The 24748-nt window shown below is 39.7% G+C and overlaps 1 protein-coding gene across 1 annotated transcript in view; it reads left to right on the forward strand.

Annotated features, from left to right (window-relative positions):
* hip1 (huntingtin interacting protein 1) overlaps nt 1-20000 on the forward strand; it is a 34372-nt gene extending 14372 nt beyond the window's left edge. Inside the window, exons 5-31 of the mRNA XM_072461806.1 lie at nt 402-482; nt 1472-1548; nt 2040-2101; nt 3147-3287; nt 4155-4212; nt 4406-4481; nt 7251-7394; nt 8062-8159; nt 8305-8377; nt 9044-9227; nt 9708-9796; nt 9888-10004; nt 10837-10938; nt 11895-12089; nt 12187-12334; nt 12414-12500; nt 12700-12807; nt 13328-13464; nt 13593-13703; nt 13884-13942; nt 14580-14673; nt 15263-15363; nt 15549-15654; nt 15742-15865; nt 15963-16024; nt 16615-16732; nt 17989-20000. Of these exons, the coding sequence (XP_072317907.1) occupies nt 402-482; nt 1472-1548; nt 2040-2101; nt 3147-3287; nt 4155-4212; nt 4406-4481; nt 7251-7394; nt 8062-8159; nt 8305-8377; nt 9044-9227; nt 9708-9796; nt 9888-10004; nt 10837-10938; nt 11895-12089; nt 12187-12334; nt 12414-12500; nt 12700-12807; nt 13328-13464; nt 13593-13703; nt 13884-13942; nt 14580-14673; nt 15263-15363; nt 15549-15654; nt 15742-15865; nt 15963-16024; nt 16615-16732; nt 17989-17999 (2763 nt within the window). The 3' untranslated portion in view covers nt 18000-20000. The remainder of the gene's footprint in view (nt 1-401; nt 483-1471; nt 1549-2039; nt 2102-3146; nt 3288-4154; nt 4213-4405; nt 4482-7250; nt 7395-8061; nt 8160-8304; nt 8378-9043; nt 9228-9707; nt 9797-9887; nt 10005-10836; nt 10939-11894; nt 12090-12186; nt 12335-12413; nt 12501-12699; nt 12808-13327; nt 13465-13592; nt 13704-13883; nt 13943-14579; nt 14674-15262; nt 15364-15548; nt 15655-15741; nt 15866-15962; nt 16025-16614; nt 16733-17988) is intronic.
* The last annotated feature ends 4748 nt before the right edge of the window (nt 20001-24748 follow it).

The following is a 24748-nucleotide window of genomic DNA, read 5'->3' on the forward strand; positions in this document are numbered from 1 at the left end:
TTATATACGATTTTGCAGTTTGTATGCTGTTTAAATGATCTTAAAGGTCCAGAAATGGGATAGTATTCAGATTATAGTGTGAACATCCAGTGACTTTAGCATAATGTATGTAAATATCAAATTGTCCAAAATCTCGACCTGCAAATATGAATTAAAATCATGTTTTTTGTTTTTTTACATTGACTTCTTATGTTTACCTCTTATGCTGGATCTGCACATTTTAGGAGCAGGTGAGATAACATATTGTAACTTGAAGATGCTGCTCGTAGTTAGCATGTGCTGTGGATGTAGTTCCCAAACACGTCATGTTTTTCTGACTTTACCAAAAGGTTATACAGGAATAGTTTGTTTCACTTGGTCTTGTCTTTATTTTCGAACTGTCTTTTCTTGTCTCTCCGCAGGGCCACCTGAGTGAAGGTTATGGAAAGCTGTGCAGCATCTACCTCAAACTGCTCATCACCAAAATGGAGTTTCACATCAAAGTGAGTGAGGCTGGCCCATAAAAGCCCACACCAGCGTCCCTCTCCGCTCATTATCTTTGGCTCGGAGTCTCTTTTTAGTGCCTGCTTGTCTCTGCTGGGTATTGTCTTCTTAGAAAACTCTGCCTTTTACTCTAATGGCCTCTCAGTAATGTGTAATGTAGCCTATTTATGAGACAAGAGGGGGACGGGATGAGTCGATGGGCAACTGAAAAGCTTATTTGGATGTAGATAAGTAATCTCGGCATTCTGGGATCTATTCTGTTTTGCCCAAAACAGTGGCCAGTGAACCGTAACTGCTCAAACATCATTTTATAAGGTGTATTTAGCCGTTAGAACTGGAGCTAATTATATTGTCGTTATAAAGTTATTTTATAAGTGATATTTTAAAAGTAGAAAATTACCCCAAAAAATCTCAATATCAAGTCAATTGAACAGAAATTTAAATGTATTAGATTAAGTTTAATCATCAGATAAATGTGAAATGTCAGTAAAATTAGTCACAAACATGCCAACTTATATCTTTATTCCATTTCTGTTTTAATTAGCTGTTTTTGAAGCTTTTTTGTAACGATAAACTAATTGTATTTACTTACCCTTAACTTTAACCCTAACCCTCAAAACAACATTCACAATATTATCTATATTTAATAATATAAATATTTTAGATCTTAATATAGACCTGGGCTTTTTTAAGCTACAATATCTGCACAGTAAAACAAATATATACACCTTATAAACGATCCAAAGCATATCATTGTGGCAGCACTGTTTTATTTTTTATGCAATTGGTCCAACATTGCCTCCAAAAGGTCAGTTAATTATCCCTGCGCTTGTGTAAACCTAGTGTGATATTAAGTTTATGATTCAGTGCTGGGACTCTTAATGGCGGCTGTAATCATACCCTCCTGTCCGTCGATGCGTGCGGAGGAGCTCACAATGTCTGATAAGGATCGTACTGTCTGAATCATGTCTGCCATCTTTCCTTTCAGAACCCCCGTTTCCCCGGCAACCTGCAGATGTCAAACCGACAGCTGGAAGAGGCCGGAGAGAATGACGTGAACAATTTGTGAGTGTGTGATAATGTCGAGCAGAAAACCGTTACCTGTGTTGACTTGTGACTTTGGTAGAGAGTTGTGCCTCTACAACATGCGTCTGATTTGATCTGAGATGAATTCATAAAACAAACATTCTGGACAGGATATCACAATAAAATGCACCAGGATATCACAATAAAATAAACCTGTACATGCCAGATCTACATGACATCTTCTAAAAAAAAAATGCATTAATTTTAGTTTACGTAAGTTTATGTGAATATATTTAAATGAAACGGAAGGAATTTATAGCATGTATAGGAAGATCATTACAGTTGATATGTCAATTATTCAAAAATCCTTAAACTACGTGACTTGTAGACTGTAACGTACTTGCTATTTCACATCTGAATTCAATTTATGTTGGAATCTTAATTGTATAATATGGCTCTGTTTGTTTGTCTGTTTCTTTTCCTACAATATTGCTTCAGTCGTTAATTGTGATTCTTTGTTTATCTTCCAGCTTCCAGTTGACCGTGGAGATGTTCGACTACTTGGAGTGTGAGCTCAACCTGTTTCTCAGTGGTAAGTTACATGTTCTAATCTTAGAAGGGCCTATTGTTATACACTCACTTACATCTGCATAAATATAGTTATTACCATCGAGCAGACATGAAGACGTGTCATGGACAATGGTTTCATTAAGTTCACCGCGTCAGTGCTACAGTAATGCCCCCCTCCGCGAGTAGTGTGTAGAGTGTGCTGCTGTGTCAGTGGTCACACACCTAACCCTGTTGTCTGGGTGAGTCATCCTCCTTTAATGTCTCTTAAAGTATGGACTCGACTAAAAGTAGCAGGCAGAATGTGACTAGGAGAGCAAGAAAATATTGCAAAAAGGTGTAGACTTCATGCCAGTGTCTGTCAACAAACACTGAAATGTGTTATGCCCTTTTATATTGCATGGTAACTCATTTTGATAAGCAAATAATAAAAAGGGCTGTGGTTTACAAACTGGCTCGGGGCCCTTAAATGGGTCAACCATGTATTTTGGTCTTAATAACTTAAATAATGACACATGAAAGGAAGAAGCTTTTGTGTTTGTTATTATTAAAGCTTGAGACCAGGTTAAATCCAGTGCTGCGATGACTGAATAGATGTGTTTTTTTCAGTAGACTATGGTTATTCAACCCTTTTTTTTTCATGATGTCATTCTGGGTCAAAGTGTCCAAGCCTGAGTTGTGTGTGTGTGTGTGTGTGTGTGACACATTTGTGTATGTTTGTGTTTTCTGGCTGCGCAGGAAACCACGCCTTCTGGGATTTTAAGCATGTCTGACTTTGGAGCTGGTGCACAGAGAGGCAGGGAAATGAAATAAGGCTGTAATGATGGAGTCAGACAATCCAGTTACTGTTCACTTCCCCGCGGCCCAAACTCTGTGTCGCCTCTAAACACTTAATTAACTTTAGTAGCGCAAGCACTTTTATTGATTCATGAAATACTGACTACTGATGAGCCTAATGCAAGACGTTCTCAGTGATTTTATACTGGCTGGATGCGGTTAGATGGAAGTTTCTGCACCTTATTGATTTTGTGAATTTGTTTATTGACCTGTTATGCGTCTGTCTCCACTAGTCTTCAGCTCTCTGGACATGTCTCGCTCTGTGTCGGTGACGGCAGCGGGACAGTGCCGCCTGGCGCCCCTCATCCAGGTCATTCTGGACTCCAGCCACCTGTACGACTACACTGTCAAGCTGCTATTCAAGCTGCACTCCTGTGAGTATATAAGGCACACCAAAAACTGAGCATTGTAGAGAACTTCCATCCATTTTCTACCGCTTGTTCCCTTTCGGGGTCGCGGGTGACTGGAGCCTATCCCAGTGACTTCGGGCCTTAGGCGGGGTACATCCTGGACAGTGGCCAACTCGTCACAGGGCCAACACAGAGACATAGACATTACAGACAGTTCACGCTCACATTCATTCACTAGGGCCAATTTAGAGTCACCAATCTTACCTAACACATGCATGTCTTTGGACGGTGGGAGGAAGCCGGAGAACCCGGAGAGAACCCACGGTAACACGGGGAGAACATGCAAACTCCACCCAGAGAGATCATGTGATGTTGGTCTGGTCCGGGAATCGAACCCATGATCTCCTTCTTGGGAGGCAAGAGCGCTAACCGTCTTTGCCACCGTGCACCCCTAAAAGAGAACTTATGAAAAGCAAAATCTGATTAGCATCCCCCCTCCCCCCACAAAAATTAGATTATTTTCTATTCACACAAGACAAGGCTTACTGAAGCTTTGTGTTATTAACCACAATATTAGACCACAAGTGAATTCAATGTATAATGTGTTTTGCTTATTTTCTCATAATAGATGCATTTGTGAATAAATGTTTTTCAAATACAAATATGTATTGTATATGTATATATGTGAAAATGACCCTATTAAGAAACTTTTTTTTTTTTCAACGCACGCTTACATACTGTACATACATGAAATATATTGAAATCCTGTCTGATAACTACACTTTATCACTATGCCGAGAATGCCCTAACTATTTTCAGCATAACTATTTTGAGTATCTCGCCTGATCCTTTTATTGTTTGCATAGTTTTTATGATTATTTTTGTGCGCAGGCCTTCCAGCAGACACGCTCCAAGGCCACAGAGACCGTTTTCAGGAGCAGTTTAAGAAGTATGAACCTCTTTTCCACACTTTTATGCACTGGCTTAAAGTGAATGGACACAGTCTGTACTCTTGGGCTCTTTCTGCACCCTGTGACCAAATGTGTAAATTCACTGAAATGTGTTGAATTGTATTTCTGATGTGAAGCCCTTCTGCCCTGTCTGCACAGCTCCTCACAGCTCTCTCTCTTTATGTGCTGCAGGTTAAAAAGTCTCTTCTACCGTTCCAGCAACTTGCAGTATTTTAAAAGACTCATTCAGATCCCCCAGTTGCCTGAGGTAACCCACTATATTTGCATTTGTTAGCTTTTGATTCATTGCGGTCAAAATCAGTCAGTAAATTTGAGCAAAGATTACATTTTTACTTTATTTTTTAACTATGGCTAATAGGGTTGTGATTTAAATTATTTCTGTAGATCAGTAGTTACCAGAGTGTGGACTTGAAACTCGAGACTCGAATTTGAGTCCCTATTTTGACGACTTGAGACTTGACCTGAAAAAATACACTATGACTTGGGGCTTGACTTGAAGGCCAGTGACTCGAGACTTGGAGCCTTATGACTTGAGATGACCTGATGCTTCTTCACAAAAATATACATGTTTCCTTTTCACAGATGATAGATCGATCAAACTGGAGCTGTCCCCACTTCTTTATTTGTGACCAGGGCCTTTTATTTAAGAAGGACCATTTGCACAAAGCATATTGGCTTAACTTCAAAAATGGTATTAGCTACCAGTACATGGGGAGACAAACACACATTGGTTTCATCCATAGAATCAGGCAAACGTAAGCAAAGAGGTCATTCAGTTTCCTTATTGGATTGGAATTGGCATGAAGGCCCCGTTCTGACAAACCGCACTATATGGTTTGACATTTTCCATCTTTTATTATGATAAGCTTTGTGTCCTGCTTGTTAAAGCACATATCACCTGGTTTCGATATCATTAACTGTTAGAATGTGTTATAAGAAGGGCCAGGGCCGGCCCAGCCTATAAGCGAACTAAGCAGCCGCGTAGGGCCCCGAGGCTTTAATAGGGCCCCCAATCTGGCAACCCGTTTTATGCGAAGTGCAAGCGCAGCGTGCGCCACTAGTGCAGTAGCGCTGCTGGCGCGGCAGCGCACACAGCGGTAACATAACACACAAACTGCATTTATTTGTAATGAAAATCTGGCAACCGAGACACCAAACCTGCGCTGATTGGGCGCGAGCAGAACGAGAGCAAAACATAAACATAAACACAACAGAACGTGGTCCTCATGTCCAGAGGAATATATCCCCCCGATGCCGAAAAACGAAAGAAGAAACTTCTTGACGATGTAAAGAAACTGCAAACTCAACAACACTCTCCAGGTATTGAACTTCTCTTACAAAGAGACGGTTAATGCTGCTGTTTGAAACAACATGATTCTGTCACGTTAGTTCGCTCAGGCTGGAGGAGACGAGAGCTCTGCCCCGCGCAAAATAATATGTCTGAATGAAAGATAATAAGCTTAACATTTACACCAGCCCGGTAGTGTTGGCTGCAGGTGAGGCCGGTGAGGGGCGTCTATGCCCCGGTCACTAAGAGGCGGAGATCCGGTCCGGACGAGCGCCGTCTCGTCCAGAACCTCTGACGTGAGACTTTGGAGTGAACAGTGTGCGGCCCCTGTCCCGGGCCCCTGTCCCGGGCCCCTGTCCCGGGCCCCTGTCCCGGGCCCCTGTGCAGCCTCAGTCAGAGATGAGCGGGTTTGAGTTTGCGTCCCTCTCTCTCACATCACCATGTGTGAGATCAATCGTGACTCGTGATGTCTGTTTTACTTTGACTTCTTAAAGTGCAATAAGAGGAACGTAAAGGTTTATGCGTGTAAGGTCCATCAGCCAATCACATCGCAGCATTGTTTCATGCAGGAGTCCAGTGTGTGATGTTCTGATCAGAACAAACATTTATATTGTAATTCACTTTTAATAGAGCAATAAAACATTTCAATTTATTTAAAAAGCATCATTAGACTATTTGTTATAAATTATAATAAACTGATAGTGAAAAATAACCAGACATATTATGATTACGTCTGTTATAGAATAATACTATATATTTTTATACAAAAGTGGCAAAGCTGCAGAAACGCAGTCGCTTCACAATAGCTAGGTTTGGACCTTCACTTCTCGTTCTGTTCATTCTCTGGGAATAACATGTTTGCATTGTTTTATTAGTGTCAATTGTTAATCAAGCAATGCTTATGCCATTTGTTTAAATTAATATAACTTGTTTTGTCACTTTGGCAAGAAGGAACAGTTGGGAGCTGTAAAAGATAAATTAGTAAGGATAACTATTACTTTTACATTTTCAGTTAAAATGAATCAATTTGACCATAAGTATTTTTCATAGCCAATATTGTATTGAGTAATTAAGTACACTAATGTATTAATAACTGGCTTTAATCATTTTCTCCTGGCACAGTTTCATCACATCATCATTTTATAGCATTACAACCTCAACATTTGACTCTTACTTTAGCCGGCTGGACCACATTAAAATGCAGCAGAAAACCCAAAAAAGGTCTGAAAATCTCTGGGGGAGGGCCCCCAGACCCCCCTGTTCATTAGTTTAAACTAATGTGCTAATGTGGCTGTCGACCCTTAACGCCCACAAATACGGCCAAAAACATATCTGGGATGTGTGTTATTTGTACAGGGAGTAGAGGTGATGTCAGCGGAATACCAAGTTGCATTGTGGGATTTAAGTTATCAATATTTGAGCTTGTGAGGTGTTGAGAATAAACTAACTGGCAAACGGATGCCCTGGAGTTTTGGTGCGCTTTGTTTGCGTTGAAGAAAGTTCCCATATGTGAATTGTTCACTGACAATGGCAATAAAACTGATTCTGATGACGTGGTGAGGGGCCCCCAAAAATGTTTTCGCTTAGGGCCCCCTGAAGGCTTGGGCCGGCCCTGAGAAGGGCCCCAGACCCACGCTTGAGCCATGTTTTTTTTAGGGTTTCTTTTAGAACGTTTTCTGACACATATCACCTATATTACTTTATTTTAATCCATTGGGATATTTTCAGAATCCTCCCAACTTCCTGCGTGCGTCAGCCTTGTCAGAGCACATCAGCCCTGTGGTGGTTATTCCGGCAGAGTCGTCGTCCCCTGAGTCGGAGCACGTGGTTGAGACGGACGACCTGGTAGACACAGACATCCCTGTACTTCCGGTAAATTACAAAACTTACACAGCAGATTGTGGAGATATAACAGCCAAACCGGTCGTCATTGTGATTGTAGTTCTAAAGACATGAACTGTAAAGGGACATGGGCACTGTTAGAACAGGATTTTATTTGTTTAGAATTGTCTGATGTATTGTATTTCCTGTAGTTAGGGGTTGAAATTGGAGATGATGAGGTAAAGAAGTATGTAGGTCAGAGGTGTCAGACTCAATTTGGGCCGCGGGCCTAATTTCGACGCTCTGGCTGGGACCAGAGCTGAACATAACGTTAAAAATTAAATAATAAAACAAATAAATAGTTTTATATTAACTAGTAATAGTTTGTGGACACTGATGCACAAATCTGCAGCAGGTGAAAGACTGTAGTCCATATTCATGTATCAGCAGCAGGAACAGGAACATGCTATGATTGCTGATATGAAATGTTGATTTCACAGACCCTATTCTGCTCAAACACAATATGAGCCAACTATTTTTATAGTTTAAGCTTCATGAGACTAAACTCTTCATGTAGTGAATCCACTGAGTGCATTCTGAGTGTATTCAGAGTCCAGCTCTTCAGTCACATTAGTGTGGACACAGTCGGAGCTCACAGCAGCTTCACTCTGTCCTGTGTCTGATATTGTAGTGTTCTTATGTGTTTTTATACCTTCAGCCTGCTGTGGAGACCAAGTTTGATGATCTATTTGGCACAACAGCCGCCGTTGATCCGTTTAACTTCAACAATCAGAATGGGATGCGCAAAGACGACAAGTAAGAAAAGCTTGATCATGCACTGTACAAAATCATTTAAAATGATTAAATATTACATTTAAATGGTAACATATTATATTAGAGAATATTGTGGATGTGGTTGTAAGCTAAAATAAGGTTATAATTGTTTTTTTGTTCTTTTCAGAGACAGGTTAATTGAACAATTGACCAGGGAGATTCAAAGCCTTAAAGAGGAGTTGGAGTCTTTCGGACTAGAGGTAAAACTCGACAATTAATCCAGAATCTTTTGACCGTTCATAGTTCCAATTCTTTATTGTTGAAGGTGCACTAAAGCCACGTTACGACTGGTTCACTTTGGAGCAGATTGGTACGGTCCAAAAGTATGAACCGTACCAGTCTCTTTAAGCGATCTAAAGTGGGTTGTGAGAGTTCTAGCTTCCAAAGAAGTCTAGCTCACTTTAGCATGATAAGATGATTGGATAAGAGAGAACACAGACTCAGGTGAAAACTAAATGGAAAATCACCAAATGTTGACATCTGATGAACTGCCGTTTTATCCAGTGATGATAACTTTATTTGTTCAGTCAACAGACTTGGCAAAACAAAGCTAGCAGACGTTGGCATCAGCTGTTTATCGATGCACAGCATTGGATCAAGACCCAAAATATAACATTTCCAGTTTATTATGCATTACATAAAGTGGCGGAGTGAAGGGAAATAAATGCAGAAAAGGCTGACTAAAACTGAAAGTAGTTTCTTGTTCAAAAACAAAAGTTACATGGTGCATCTTTAACTGTAATGTATAATGTAAATATTCAGTCATCAAACTAAATCCATTATGTTTGCATTATCTAGATATCACACCGTATGATCTTAAAGAGAATATATTTGAAACTAACCCAGTTCTGTGTGGCTGTCATCAGAGTGGGCGGTTATGCCAGGCGCTGAGGGGGCGTGTCAATGAGCTGGAGGCGGAGCTTGCAGAGCAGAGCCATCTGAGGCTGCAGGCCATGGGAGAGGCGGAGTTCCTGAAGGCGGAGCTCGACGACTTACGGAGGGTCAGAGAGGACACTGAGAAGGAGCAGCGCAGCGTCACAGAGATCGAGAGTATGGGTCCATTTTAGAAACAATTTTACAATTCTGTGCTAAACTGAATACGTTGATGATATTCCAGAATTTGATGTCATGGTTTTCAGAAGGCAATTCACTGTTCAGAAAAGCCACCTATTTGCCATATTATTCTTGTGATTTAAGTGCGTATGACGGGTTTGACTACTCATTTCACTAAAACAGTTACATAATTACAGCATATTTAACATTTTACAAAATATCTTGCCAACTTTAGATTATATTGCTTTTAGTATATGGACATAAATTAATGTTTAAAGTAAAAAAAATGTCTTCCTACTTTTATTCCACAAATTGCCACTTCATTGATGTAAAACTATGATAAATATTTACCACTGGTACTATCCTACCAAACTAAGTCATACTTCATGCTTTTAAAAGTCCTTTCAACTGAGAACACGACAACATGGATTTATGCCACAACTTTTGGCCTCAATATAGTGTTGTGTTGTTTTTTAGAAAAGGCGCAGGCCAATGAGCAGCGCTACACCAAACTGAAGGAGAAGTACACAGAGCTAGTGCAGAGTCATGCAGACCTACTGAGGAAGGTGAGATGGATGACCTTCGGTGCTTTTTGGAATTTTAAGACCCTGTAGTTAAGCTTTTTTCCCCCTTCGTGTGTTCACATGTTGTGGTCAGAACGCAGAGGTGACGCGGCAGATGACGGTTGCCCGGGCGGCGCAGGACGAGGTGGAGGCTGTGAGGAGAGAGATGCAGGAGAAGGTGAAGGCGGCGCAGGAGGCAGCCGACAGACAGGTGCAGAGCAAAACCACACACTTATTATGAGTCTGGATATTGGGGCTTTTCAGATACTGGGACGTGATGATGTCATACTGGCAGATGGGGGGAGCAAGAGCCTTTCCCTGTTGATCATGTTGTATTTTGCCCTGAAATATCTAAAATGTAAATTCACAAATGTTTGATCTGATGATTTCTATCCAGTCACTTCTTGTATTGCAACAACATTTCAACAACCCCCCATCTGTCTAAAATATTATTGGCCTATAGAATGTTGTGATGTCATCTGAAACCCAGTAATGTACAAAAATGTAATAATATTAATAATATGCAAAAGAAAATAATACTGGGATGAACTACCAGTAAATCATTTGTCGTTTACTTACAATTGACATATTAACAGTAGTGGAAGAAGTACTGTGTATTGTGTCACTTAATTAAATGTACAGATACAGGAGCAAGAAAATAAAAGGGTTCTCATTTGAAATTGTATTTTTTGTTTTGAAAAGAAAAAGGTATTTCACACACATTTTTGTACTTTTAGAAAGTCCCATGTAGTGGTCTCAATAAGGAAGTGGCAGATTTGGGCAACAGACGTTGACCAAATCTGCATATTTTGTTTGTTTGAACTCAAAATGGGAACATGCTGAAAAGAAAAAAAAAACGTGGCCCTTTCAGCAGGTGTCAAACCTTCAAGTGAAGTATAAGTAAAAGTATCCACTGTAAAAATCAAGTGCAGATGCCCAAACAAAAATAAAACATAAAAGTATATTGAATGGACATACTAATACCATGAATTGATCTGCACTTTAATACATTTTTTCACAAGGTCTGTTTCTTGTTTCATCAGGAAAACACACAGCAGGAGCAACTGCAGGAACTCCAGAGAGAATTACTGTCCAGTCGAACTGAGCTGGAAAGTTTAAAATCAACTGTGACCTCATCACAACAGGTCAGCCCCTATTACGGTCACTTATTTTATTTCTGTTCATACTCTTTAGATTGTGTGTATCGCATGAATACAAAAAGCTATTTTAAAGTTATGTCGGTATGCTCTTCTGCCGCGTTTAAACATAGGCCAACGTTAGTTTTTCTTTATAATCCTCTCGCTGACATTGCCTGCAAAGCCGAGCCAAGCTGAGCACACCAATGCCAAGTCAATGTTTATAACAGGTTGCAGTAGACATTCGTTTATACAAGCTTCAAACAGCAGTAGCAGAATAACATGACGGATGATTAAGAGAGACAGCTATTAGCTACTTTCATCATGTAATTCTTATTCGTTCATTTATTAAAAGTATCATAATAGACAATGGATTCTTGTCATTGTGCCTAGTGCTTTCAGTGTAGTTTCCTGTGTCACTTCCGTGTCCTCTGAACCCTCTCTTTTCCCAAGGCTTTTCGTCTGTCTTTTGTCTGTCAGAGCCTCCCACTCTTGCCATCCTATTTTTGTAGTCATTACTATAAACTATGTCACTCTCACAGCGACTGTCCTCCACCATCTTTCCTGTCTCACCCTTGTTTTTTTCACAATCCACAGTGTCCTGTTCTTGTCCTTGGTTGTAATGTCAAATGTTCTACTTTAGTCTACTTTCGACTAAACATTCCTTTTTTCCCCTGAACGCTTCTTCTTTGCTGCGGCTTGTTGGCTGAGCTTAGATTGTAAGTCACCTGTGAATTTTTAACATTATACTTTCGCATTGCTTTTCAGTTGTTGTTATGCAAAGTAGTTCTCAACTCAAGTCTGTTTTAATTACATCATCTCAACATCTCAAAGGCTTAGTTGTTTATAAAGTTAACCTCAAACCAGAACACTGTAGACCGTATGCCTTCCCTCAAAAGTATCTTTAGTTGGCTTCTTCACAAATGCCATGACTGTTTTAGTCACATTTTGATTTTGCTTCTCAGTCAAGTGAGGCTCTCAGTACTCAGGTGTCGGTCCTGGAGTCTGAGAAGGCGGAGCTTGTGCAGTCGCTATCCAAAGTGGAGGCAGAGCTGACTGTTCGAGGGGAGGAGCTACAACAGGCTCAAAGTTCACTTTCCACTGAGAGGGAAAGTGGTGTCAAGACGGCAGAGGCCTTACAGAATCAGCTCAATGAAAAGGTGCAGGGTTTAAGACCTCTACTGTTTTCATAATTAGTTGTAAAAAAAATAAAATAATAATTCTAGTTCTAATAAAAATATGGCACTGATTCCACAGGAGAGCAGAGAGCAGGCCCTGGAGAGCCAGCTGGTGTCCGCTCGCTGGTGCAGCCTCCAGGGGGCAGTGAAGGAGGCAGAGAGGATCATCCATGACTCCCTGGCTCAGATTGAAGACCCAGCACACATAAGCTGCACAAGTTCAGCAGGTTTGAAGAAGTGAATGTAACTATAGAATATTATAGTTTAAGTGCTATGACTCTTTCTTTTTTTTCTCTTTTTTTCCAGACTACCTTGTATCCAGATGTCAGGCCTCATTAGTCTGTATAGACAGGCTCCCTCCTGCGCTGGCGACCTTTATGGTGGACAACACAGGTAATGTGTACCATCACAGAAAAAAATATTGAACTTATACTGCAATAAATGCTTAAATATACAGTATTTACAATAATAATAATAATAATGTCATCTATTATCACCTTAAACTCATTGTGAAATAAATAATAGACAAACATTGTAATCGTTTTTTTTTTCTTAACCAATTCTAGTTTGTCTCTATTGTGTTGTTTTGCAGCTGTGTCCGAGCTGGTACGAGCACTGACTCAATGTGGCCACCTGGTGGGGGACACCATAGTGCAGGGCAGTGCGACCTCCCACATGGTTCCTGTAGAGAAGGCGGATGGTGAGTTTGCTTTCATTTACAGAGTATTTTAATAGCAGCCAGTGCTTTTGCAGATTGCTTAGTTTGCTCTCAAGGACAAAAATATCTGCCTGACCAAGTCCAAACATGTCTAAATATAATGCTGCTCTGGCAACATGTCCCCACATGATTTGCATTTCCCATTTTACTTTGATGATTTAGCTTCATTTTTACACTTTTCATAAAGCTACTAGTTTAGACCATCAGAAACAGTGTAGTGTACAACTTATCCTTATCAACAGATGATTATTCATAGTTTATTTTAAGTGTCAGAGCCTTTTTATCATTCAGCATGGATAAACTATGACATTTATAGTTGTGTACTAAAATACATAAAATAATAAGCCTGCAAGAATATGACAGTGGGAAAAATAAGATCTACAATTAGACCCATGTAATAAAAACACCAGTCTTAATTTAGGTTGTCGTAATTGTTATACAGATCATTGCAGTAACCCCATCTTGTTAAGTGCATCTACTGTTTGTGTGTTTTAAATGGCAGCCTTGTCGGAGAGCGTGAAGACGTGTGCCGCAGAAGCCTTGACTCTCCTGGGGACCATGAAGCAGCGGGAGAGCATGTCCTCAGCCGACATCAGCAAACTCAAGGCCACTCTGCACCTCATCCTGGACACAGCTGAGGTTACTGCGAGCTCTCATTTCACGTTGTTAGAGTGCAGCCAACACAAACCCTAATGAAACAGTCATTAAAAGCCCCCCCTGCGACTGGGCTGCTTCAGACTATTTACTTTGATGTTGTTTGATTTTAGAAACTGCGGCCTCGAGGTTTGGAGCTGCAGCAGGGGGAGCTGGGAGACCTGGTGGAGCAGGAAATGGCTGCCACTTCTGCCGCGGTAGAGTCAGCTGCTGCCAGGATAGAGGTGGGTTTGTGTGCGTCTCAAGTTATGGTCATCCACGGCAGCTGTGCATTTCCGCGTGCGTGTTTTGAGCGTGTGCGTGTGCAAATGTCAGCGTGAATACCCTGGCCCTTCTCTCACCGTGCAACAGTATTAACTTCAAAGAGTTTGTTCTCTCTTCTCTGCCTTTGTGAATCCTAACAGGAAATGCTCAACAAGTCTCGAGCTGTGGATACAGGAATCAAGATGGAGGTGAATGAGAGGTGAGAATGCATTAGCCGGACCGTTCCAACACAGAGCTCTAGTAGTTCTGTTTATTTACGCCGTATGGCAGTGGGGATTTAAGCGCCAACCAAAACCACATCTTAGACTTCCGCAGCTCTTGTGGTGGTAAGAGAAAAGGAAGTGGTCTAAACATGTAAAACATTATTAAAACTCTGAACTATGCCTTGTATAGACGCTGACCTCAAGGTATTGACACAGAGGCAATATAAAGATAATATAGAGGAAGTACAAAGGTTATGATGATGATCTTGCAACATTTAAAACAAAGCCAGAACTGCCTTTGTGGTCTGCAAGCTCCCACTCATGTTCATGTTCATGTTCAATGTTCAAGTTTAGTGTACACACTAATACGTAGCTTTATGAGTGTTCACGTTTTATTGCAATAGAGAAATACTAGGTCACAACAAAAATATCAATATAATAACTAGTATGACTATGAAAATGAAAATGAAACGATCAATTGTTAATCTATGCTCTGATGTCAAATGGTATCGTTCCCCGGACTAGCACCACCCCCAAAATAGGGTTCACAAGTGTAAACAGAAGGCAGTAAATTGAGTTCTGTGACGTTCTCTTATGAAGATTGATCTGGATGTGCTCTGTCGTCCCCTGCAGGATTCTTGCATCTTGCACAGAACTGATGAAAGCCATCAAGGAGCTTGTTCTGTCTTCCAAAGATCTGCAAAGGGACATTGTGGAGGGTGGCCGAGTGAGTCATGTTTTACTTATTATTATTATTATTATTATTATTATTATTATTATTATTATTATTTAAAGATCAAAATGATTGGCACAAGATATGTTTTCTCTTTTGCTATCTGTGTTAAATTTCCCCTTCCCATTTGATTGTATATTTTACATTGTACATTTACATGAATGAATGTAGCACTAGTTGAGTCTGATGTATTATGATGAAAAAGGGTAAAAAACAGAAAGAAAACTTATTTGTTTATTTTTTTAAAGGCAAAATATTTTTTTATTAATATCAGTTGAAGCAAGGTAGTGGTGACATCATTGACACAGTCAGCTGATTGATTGCTTTGGGCACTGCTAGTTCCAAGGTCAGAAAAACATTGCCATAAGCTCTCACTAACCACACTGAAAACAATATGTTTGTCCTCTTACATTTGTGATGTAGATCCCTTGTTACATAAAACATTCTACAGAATATCAAGTCAATCAAATGCATAATGCCACACTGGAAACTGATTTTAGTGGTTGTATTGATGCTGTCAGCCTCCATCAAGTGGAGGTGTCGATAAAAAAAAACAAATGGTTTTACCTCTCTTCTCCATCAGGGGGCAGCATCCATGAAGGAATTTTACGCAAAGAACTCCCGCTGGACTGAAGGCCTCATCTCAGCCTCTAAAGCGGTGGGATGGGGGGCCACAGTCATGGTGTAAGTTCATCTAAACAGAAGACTCCACACTACACTGTATTCACAGTTACACATTCCCTTAACACAGATGTTTTATTGACAACTAGAGAATTGGAACAATAAGTAAAACATGTAATTATTTAGTGTTTGAAACATATTTTAAGGATTTAATGATGTTGAGTATTTTGATCATATCTTATGTACAGGGACGCTGCTGATCTGGTGGTGCAGGGCAAAGGGAAGTTTGAAGAGTTGATGGTGTGTTCACATGAAATTGCTGCCAGCACAGCACAACTGGTGGCTGCCTCCAAGGTAAGCTACTGATGCAAACATTTTTCTTTTTTTTTTTGCAAATGTACAGCTGGTTCTGCTCATAACGTCTTATTTGTCTCATCTCAGGTAAAAGCTGACAAAGACAGCCCCAAACTTCACCGTCTAAAGCAGGCGTCCCGGGGCGTCACCCAGGCCACTGCAGGTGTGGTGGCCTCAACCAAGTCGGGCAAGTCCCAGATAGAGGAGAAAGGTGGGTGGTCACAATAATCAACATCGGTGTGTTTAGTGCATTTCAGAATTCACATAATCAACAATAACAAACTATTTTCTGCACCCGTTTTCCTTAGACACAATGGACTTCTCCAGCATGACCCTGACGCAGATCAAGCGACGGGAGATGGACTCGCAGGTGAGCACATGGTCCTCATCTTACACTCGATTTCGAAAAGAGTGAAGTTAAAATGTCTAGGTATAATCAGTCGGTTAAGAGAATTTCCCGCATATTTAATTTCTGGTCACATTTAGAAAGCCTTTTTAAATGACTAAATATTTCAGGCTGTCTCAGGCAAATATGTTTTTGCCTGAGACTGCCAAACTTCCTGAGTTTATTCCTTATGTAATGCATCTATTCGTCCTAGTTCAAGCAAAGGATTTAAAGTGTTTATCTTTCTGAAAATCAATCAAAAAGCTGAGTTCAAATCCAGCATGTAAGTGGTGGTGCTGTATGTCCGTAGCGGCCTGTGAAAGAAAAACAGAAACGTCTAGACTCACTCGCACACACCTCTCATTGTTATAAAGGAGAGAGCTTCTATTTAAAGACTTTAGAGAGTATTTTCAGTAGGCAAACTCAAACCTGTGTCAATAATGGGTTCTGAAAGGGCAAATTCACGAGCGATTGGGCCAGTTATTTGCACAAGAAAATTGATGAATATTTTGGAAGTGTAAAAATAGCTGCTGTTGAGTGACGTGGAATAATATAGCAAATGTGTTTCTCCTCAGGTGCTGGTCTTGGAGTTGGAAACGCGCCTACAGAAGGAGCGGGAGCGTCTGGGCGAGCTGAGGAAGAAGCATTACGAGCTGGCCGGGGTCGCAGAGGGCTGGGGCGAGGAAGAGGAGGGTGAGGAAAACCGCAGCCGTTACAGAAATCGCACCATTGAGCCGTTAAAAGCAGCAGAACCAGAAAGTGTGACTTCACCCATTCACTAAAGCGGAGTCTGGTTTAACTTTATGAAGCCAGAAGTGACGACCATATTTGGAAAAGGGCCGTCACGGTGGAGAGCAAAGGCAAAGGCATGACTAGAGGTGGTTAGCTTCTAATCCTATTGAGGTTAAAGCACCCAAAGGTTCATGAGGCAATTGTGGAACATGGTGGTCAGCCACAGGCGTTCATTAAAGCAGCGAGGTCTTTCATTGCTCAATTAAGGCACATTTTAAGGAACTTTATACAGGCTAATTAAATGGAAAGTCAAAATACTTAGACATCAAAGTGTTTCAATTTAAAAAAAACATTGACCCTTATGAACTGTTCAAAATTTGGTAATGGAGGCTAAATTAAGTAGGCTATGGTAAAACTGTCATCAGATCTTTCATTATTTAATTTCCAGGGTAGAAAAGTGTTATAATGATGATTTTATTATTATTATTATTATTATTATTATTATTATTATTACTATTATTATTATTATTATTATTATTATTATTATTTGTATTATTATTATTATTATTATTATTATTACTATTATTATTATTACTATTATTATTATTACTATTATTATTATTATTATTTGTATTATTATTAAGGATTTAAATTTCTATTTGAGCTTCACAAAAATACAGAGCGTAATATATCTGTGATCAAATTAAAAATTATTGTGAGGTTAAGAATTTGATCAATGAAACCTAAAAATCAGGATTTGGCCTTTGTGTTATAATCTCATATTCAAACCCAAATAATGTAGAATACTCTAGTCTAGTAAATGTCTCTGAGCCAGGCTTTGTGATATTCTGAGGTTAATCCATTTTCTTCATTAAAATCACATTATGTTCCTCTTCACTTTTACTTCCAATCTGGAATTTAGAGTGTATTGTTTAACAAACTTTTTAAGCCTCTATCGGCATGGAAAGAATACCTCAAAGCATAATATATTAGCACTTTATAGCATTGCAATTCTCATTCCATTCTACTAATCCTGTAAACATGCGGTACCAAAAACACAAGCTTGAAGTGAAATTGTAAGCAATGCCAAATTCAAAATATTTACTGAGCCTGAAAACGTGACTAGCAATACTCAAAAACTACTGATGTGTTTACAGATTTTAAAGAATACTGTTCACCAAGACCCTTAAAATGTGTTTGTTTGTTCTCATCTTCAGGCACCAGCTGAGATCTCCACTCTGTGTTGACCTTCTGCTCCTCTCAAAAAGACTGCCTGCCTCTCTATTTACACATTTCCTTTTACACTTTTTTTAACGTTTGTTTCCCATCCAAGCCAACTGAAAAGGTGCTTCTTCTTCCTCCACGATCCTCCTCCTCCTCCTGCTCTCTGGACACACTTCCACACCAAGGGCTCCAGAAAAACAAATGGACAAGTCTGAACCCTTGTTTGGTTTTTGTTTTTGTTATTTTTTAACCCCCACACACTCTTCTACTGAACCTCATCGACCCGTTTTTGTACATTTTGGATCCACAAAAAGGACTAGAAGCACAAACTCTAACCTCCCAGACCAAACTGCACAGTGAACTGCCAAATTCCCCACTAGAATCACGTCTCTGTGTAGCAAAGAAGGCACACTCCAAAACTAAAACAAGCGGCGTTTTGTGAGCGCATGAACCCGTGGGGATCAGAACCGCTCTAAATGTCTGCAATCCTCACCGCCGCCAACTTCTCCACCGGCTCTAGTTTCTTCCTATTGTTTTGTCGCCGCGAGTCGCCACCTATCGAGTCCATACCGCTTCACAAAACTGGTTCACTGGACTTTCTGCCTTTTTCCTGCCCCTTCTCTCGGAGCCGACTGTGACTGTTAAAAGCAATCTTTGTTTAGTTTTGAATCAGCGCGTGAGAAACGTTTCAGAACTGGAAAGCACAGGTTATTTTTCCGTCTTTTGTTTTTTCCTTTCCGAGCTCAGACTGCCAGCTACCTCACGCCGCATGGTCGGAGGTAGAAGTGCCACATTATGGGAACATTTAATATGTTTTTAGGGTGTTGTCCGAAACACTTAAGCACATTTCTTTTTACCGGTTTTGCTTCATTTATATGTGAAGGGACGTGTTTTTTAACAATGCCAGGAAGTGTGCTGTGGAATTGATTTGCCTCCGAGCTGCTCCAAGACTCTTCCAACGTTAAATAAAGTCGAAGTCCCCCTTGTGTATTTTTAGACACATTTCCTTAATAGCTGAGTCAGTGGTTAGCCAGCAATGACGCAAAGCAGATGTAATGGCCAGTCGTTCAATGATCCACTAACGGTGCGGTCTGAAAGAATCTCTTTGCAGCCAGCGAGGAAGATGACGATGTGTTTTTGTCGGATGAAGCCGGGGTTTGAACAAATGTAAATCTTAAATAGATATAGTTTTATCAGGTATTATGTCACATGCAGTTATACAGTGCATATTGTATCTAATTTATCATGAGAGCAGTTTTATAACGGACCACAACGGACTAGAATAGCTTAGTTTCAGCAATAGATCTTGTCACTTGTGTCTGGCCCCGGTTCTCACATCTTTTAATAAGAGACTAAATTATTTACAGTGCAAATAGTGTCTGAACAATAGATTCCGTCATTTCAACCCGATGAACTTTGTTAAAAGTCTTTTTGTATTGAGACGACTAAGCTTAGTTTTAAATCTTTTTAATGGTTTTGTGGCTAGCTCAACCGGCTGCTTGATGTTTTTAACCTGTGACGAATTCAAAATATTCAAAAATCAGTTTATAATCACGATTCGCAAATAGAGCAGCATAGAGTAAGCAGCAGTAGTGAAATCTTGCACAAAACATTTACTGAAATTGGCAACAAACGCAGTAATCGTTTTCTTGTAAACTTTAATTGTAAGGGAAAGAAGAGTCCAAAACAAACAAACTGAAAATCTAAATTATATTGGCTGAAAAGACAGACGTGTCCTTAGATTTCATGTTATTTTTTTAATGGTTAGTATTGAATGCACCTTGTTGACGGTGATGTTTTATTTTCTATTCTTAACTGTGGCTCTGTGTCTGTTGTCATAACCAGCTCAGCCAGCCTTTCAAACTGCCTCACACACTGTAGAAAACTCACTTAGCAACATTGAACTATGTCTTTGTATGATATACTAAAACTGATGTTGGCGAGTTCGTTTTTATTGTTTGTTTTTTGGGGAAATAATAAATATTCCGACACATTAATTATTAAAGCTCGTGTGAGAGTGTGGCTTCGTTTTTGCTCGACCGTCTCGTCAAATTGTGCTCGCAGACTTTTGAAGATTAATTACGATTTCAGACGCTGCCAGCACAAAAAAAAAACCTTCCATCTCTGCCCTTTGACCTTTCTGTTTGTTTTTGCTGTTTCTTGGAGAAGTTAGAGGTTGCGTCAGAGCGTGATTGATAACTTGCTTTGGCTGTTATTGTATTAAATCCTCTCAGGAGCAAATGTTACCGTGTTTTCTGAGAATTGACTATTGGACATTAAATTACAGCTGCTTCTTTAAAACGTGGATGTGTCAAATTGAGCAGAAATGCTTTCACGATACACAACAGACCGAGTACGTCTAACAAAAGGAAAGCTTGCTCTTATCTGAGTGCTGCTAGAATCCTGATATTGATTGATTTTGAGTTTCCAGTATTAGACCATGAAGCGGCAAAAGCTTTTAAGTCCTTTACAGTCATTGAAATAAACAGACTTGTAGGTGGTGGAAGGAGTACTCCATTTTGTTACGGAAAAGTACAGAAAAGTACAGATACCTGCTCTAAAATGTAGTTGAAATTATGTATAGCGATGTGAAAAGTGTTCCTGATTTCTTATTTTTTATTTGCATATTGTTTGTCACACTTGAATGCAGATTTTAAATGAAGGGTGTGTGAAAAAGTGTTTGCCTCACTGTTAAAACATAAGCTTCACCCAGGACCTGCCTGACAAAGTAAAACAGACCAAAAGATCCTTAGAAGCTAGACATGCTGAGATCCAAAGAAATTCAGGAAGAAATGAGAAAGAAAGTCATAGATATCAGTTAGGAAAAGGTTATAACGCTATCTAAAGCTTTGGCACTCCAGCGAACCACATTGAGAGCCATTATACATACGGTAAATGGCAAACACATGGAACAGTGGTGAACCTTCCCAGGAATCACCCTAAGAACACAGCGATGGCTCATCCAAGAGGTCACAAAAGACCCTCAAGAACATCCAAAGAACTGCAGGCTTCTCTTGCCTCAGTTAAGGTCAGTGTTCATGACTCCATCATAAGAAAGACACTGGGCAAAAATGGCTTGCCAGAAAACATCTTGATCATCCCCAAGACTTTTGGGAAAATACTCTGTGGACATACGAGGCCAGAGTTGGACTTTTTGGAAGGTGGTGACCCATTACATCTAAAACTAACAGCATTTCAGAAATCGAGAAGGGGCAAACACTTTTTCACACATTTGAGGTATCTGTACTTTGCTTGGGTGTAGTAATTTGACTTCTGTGCTTCGTTACTTTCCACCACTGCTGAAAACTGTTGTGGAGCCCTACTTCAGCTTCACATTACATTTCCATAGACAGATGAAATGCTGGTAACTAAATGAATCAGCGCCATCTGAAACCTCTGCTGAGATTACAGAAATCCCTAATCCCAGTCTGAGCACGCTTCAGGATCAGGCCATTGGTTAAAACTCTTATCCTGTCACGTCGGCAGAGCCACAGCCCGACTGGACACACCAGACTTTGTGTTTGGGCCCCTTCCGCATTTGCCCAGGGGTAAAAGCCTGCCTTTCCTGGCACAATTAAAATTGATAACTATTTTAAAAGGCTGCAAATAAAGTGAGAAAAAAATGCCATAATCTTTCAAAATCTATCATAATGTGATATTTCTGCACTTTTTTGGTTAATTTTATTGATGCACTAAACATTTGTAAACAAAGACATTCTAAATTCTGTTATTAACCTCAAAATATCACAAAAAGTGAGAAATCAAGGTGGATTTGGCTAATGAAAACCACTCCCATACATGTGATCGATATCAAAGACTTTTAAATGTGTATTTTACTGTATTATTTGTTTGTGTAGATTATGACAGAGCCTTTTTGATGGAGGCAAACTCCAGACTTTTAGGCTTTACAAGACTAGACTATAGACTACTTTATCGCAAATTGAACTATTTGTGAAGCTTCATATTTTTTCCAGTCTTTGTGATAGAAAAGCAAACTGACATTTCTACCCCTGAGATTCAAAAGCATCGCTCGTGTTTAGTTATAAAGCCTGAAAACCATTAGCATTTAGACCAGACTCTTTGAATAGCCTCTAGTACAGTTACTTCCTCAACCACAGCATTTACAGACGTTTCTTAGCACTCTTTTGATATTGATATTTGATACTCTTTAATATTCTTTTTGTATTGTATTGTTCTTTTCTATCACCCCAGTCTCTACTACGAATAGTGGTCACAGATCATTTATGTTTGCAGGGGTCTAGTATGTCTGCCATTTAACCAAACTCACCACTTGCATATTTTAGTTACCACATAAACAGCACACTTTAGCTTGAACAAACTGCTGAAATTCATTCCTAGTCACACCTGTCGACGGGTAAAGAGGGTTGATACTTTTCCACTCCACTGATGAGCTGCCAACAGAAACAGCAGAAGTATCGGTGGTAGTAAAAGCAGCTTTGAGGCGCCGGGTGACAGTAAGGTCATGCATCCTCACCAGCCACAGACAACACAACACAAGCAGAACATCCTTCAACTGAAACCCAATGACTGATGTCTGACTTCTCATGCAGCTTCACTGACCACTCAAACAGTCACATCTACCAGTTTTTTTTACCCGAATAGAAAGGTGACTGACTTTGGAAGTTGATGAGAAACAACAACAGATTAATCCAATAGTGATTTCCAAACGGTGCCTCTCTAAGCCGGTCAGAGAGGTCCTTACACTCATCCGATTTGAAGTATTGTTTTGGATGAAAAAGTTTGAAATATCAAGCGCTGCATTACGATATTTCATTTGGAATCAAGATTTCAACAACTGCATTATAAAATGTTAAAGCAAATGCTGTAATATCTACATTTCTATCCATCGATATGACTAATGAAGTGAAGAAGGAGGAGACTAAGTGGGACTGAAGACCTACATTATTTACACTAAAAAGGTGTCTATTTTCTTCAATATAGAACGTTTTTCTCTGGCTTGGTTATGAGCGAGGCAATTCTGCAAAGAAAACTCCATATTTCACAATAAACACTGTTACTCTGGGACTTAATTACTCTTCTGAATACTTGGAACAAAACCCAAGTCTACTGCAGGTAACTCATGTGAGACGTCACAAATGTCACCGCTGTAATTGGCTGCTTCTCAGGGGCATTCCAGGAGAGGTCCTTTATACATAATTCATGCTTTAGCTTCATCTCCCACAATGCACCTCACTCGGCACAACACTGGCTCATCTGTGACAAACGTCTATTGCCTCTTGACTTTCCGTGTAAGTCTGGCGTTCCTAAACAAACTGACACGTGGATGTGCTCTTTCTTACAAAATGTTTCTAAGAACTTCCTGTAATGTCACAGGGGAGATGAGAGACAGGCTTGATTAGTTTAGCAGGTCTGCCATGTGATAGGTTGTGTTCTCAGCATGAAATATGATGTCACTATTTCAGATGGAGGGGAGGGGTCTTTATAGCTCTGTGGGAGATTCACTGTTTTTGAAAGAAATACCAACATGTAGATTCCACAAATGTTATCAAAAGGGATCTTCATCAAAAACATCCCATATTATTTCGAAATATTAAAGGTTCTGCATCCTGTTTGTCATTGCTTTGCCTAGAATGTTGTTTTCAAACTCCACTGGTGGTAAGATAAGATAAGATAAGATAATCCTTATTATTATATCCACACATGGGGAAATTTCGGTGTTACAACGCAGTAGATACAGCGGGAAGGACGGATAACCTATAGGAAGTTTGAAGAAAAAAATAACATACCTCTTGATAGAAGAACTCTTAGAAATAAAAAGATAAAAATTAAATAAAGTAAAAATAGCTAACATAAGACTCAATAATACTAATACTAATGGTAAGTAAACACTCTTATTTACATCAGTTATATGCACATGAATATGGCCTTAATTGCCTTAATAGGTACGGTGTTTTATTTAGAGATAAATCTATGCATATTTTTGTCCTCCTTGTCCATAGTTTTGTTTATTTTTTGACCAGGTTTTGTCTCAATTTAGATCAAATTTAACGTTCATTTTGCCCCAACAAAGCCTGCGATTCAATCTGGTTGCACTCTGAAGGCCAAATATGATCTTCGATGCTACGTGGTGTTAAAACTTTGAGAACCACTGGTCTAAAATAAGATAAGATAAGCCTTTGGTTGTCCCGCAATGGGGAAATTCTAATGTTGCAACACAAAGTAGGTACAGAAGTAAACAACAAAGAACAGATAACTTATAAAAAACTTTTTAAAAAACACTCTTAATAGAAAAGCTCTTATAAAAACTCTTATATTCTTAATAAAAAGTAAAAAAAACAATAACAATAGTCAAACGTTCCACAGTATGACATTAAACTGATATGTATAAATGCAATATACACATTTAATGCCATATATTGTGGAACAGTCTATGCAAAGAAAAGCGACACAGTGCACCTTTAAAGACCATTCAACTGACACCTATCCCATATTCGGAGTTGAGAGGATATGAATCATCAAACCATCTCAGCTCCAGTTTTGCATCAAACTTTGGGCAGTTCAGAATGTTTTGACCCCAGCCTATTGCACTGTGAGGTTCAAATCCACCAAACGCAGCCCGCGACCTCTTTGACCTTTGCATCTCTCCTCCACTGTGCAGCCTGCCACAGTTTGCTTGCAGTGGTGCGCTTGTTTTGCTGCTGCTCGCACGTCACATGTCGCAAGAGGAGGGTGGTGCTTGTGGAGGGGGAAAAAGAGAAGAGGCAGACCTTG

Source organism: Eucyclogobius newberryi, unplaced genomic scaffold (genome assembly GCF_026437365.1).
Source record: "Eucyclogobius newberryi isolate DKJ021-1_F unplaced genomic scaffold, fEucNew1.0.hap1 SCAF_10, whole genome shotgun sequence".
NCBI lineage: Eukaryota > Metazoa > Chordata > Actinopteri > Gobiiformes > Gobiidae > Eucyclogobius > Eucyclogobius newberryi.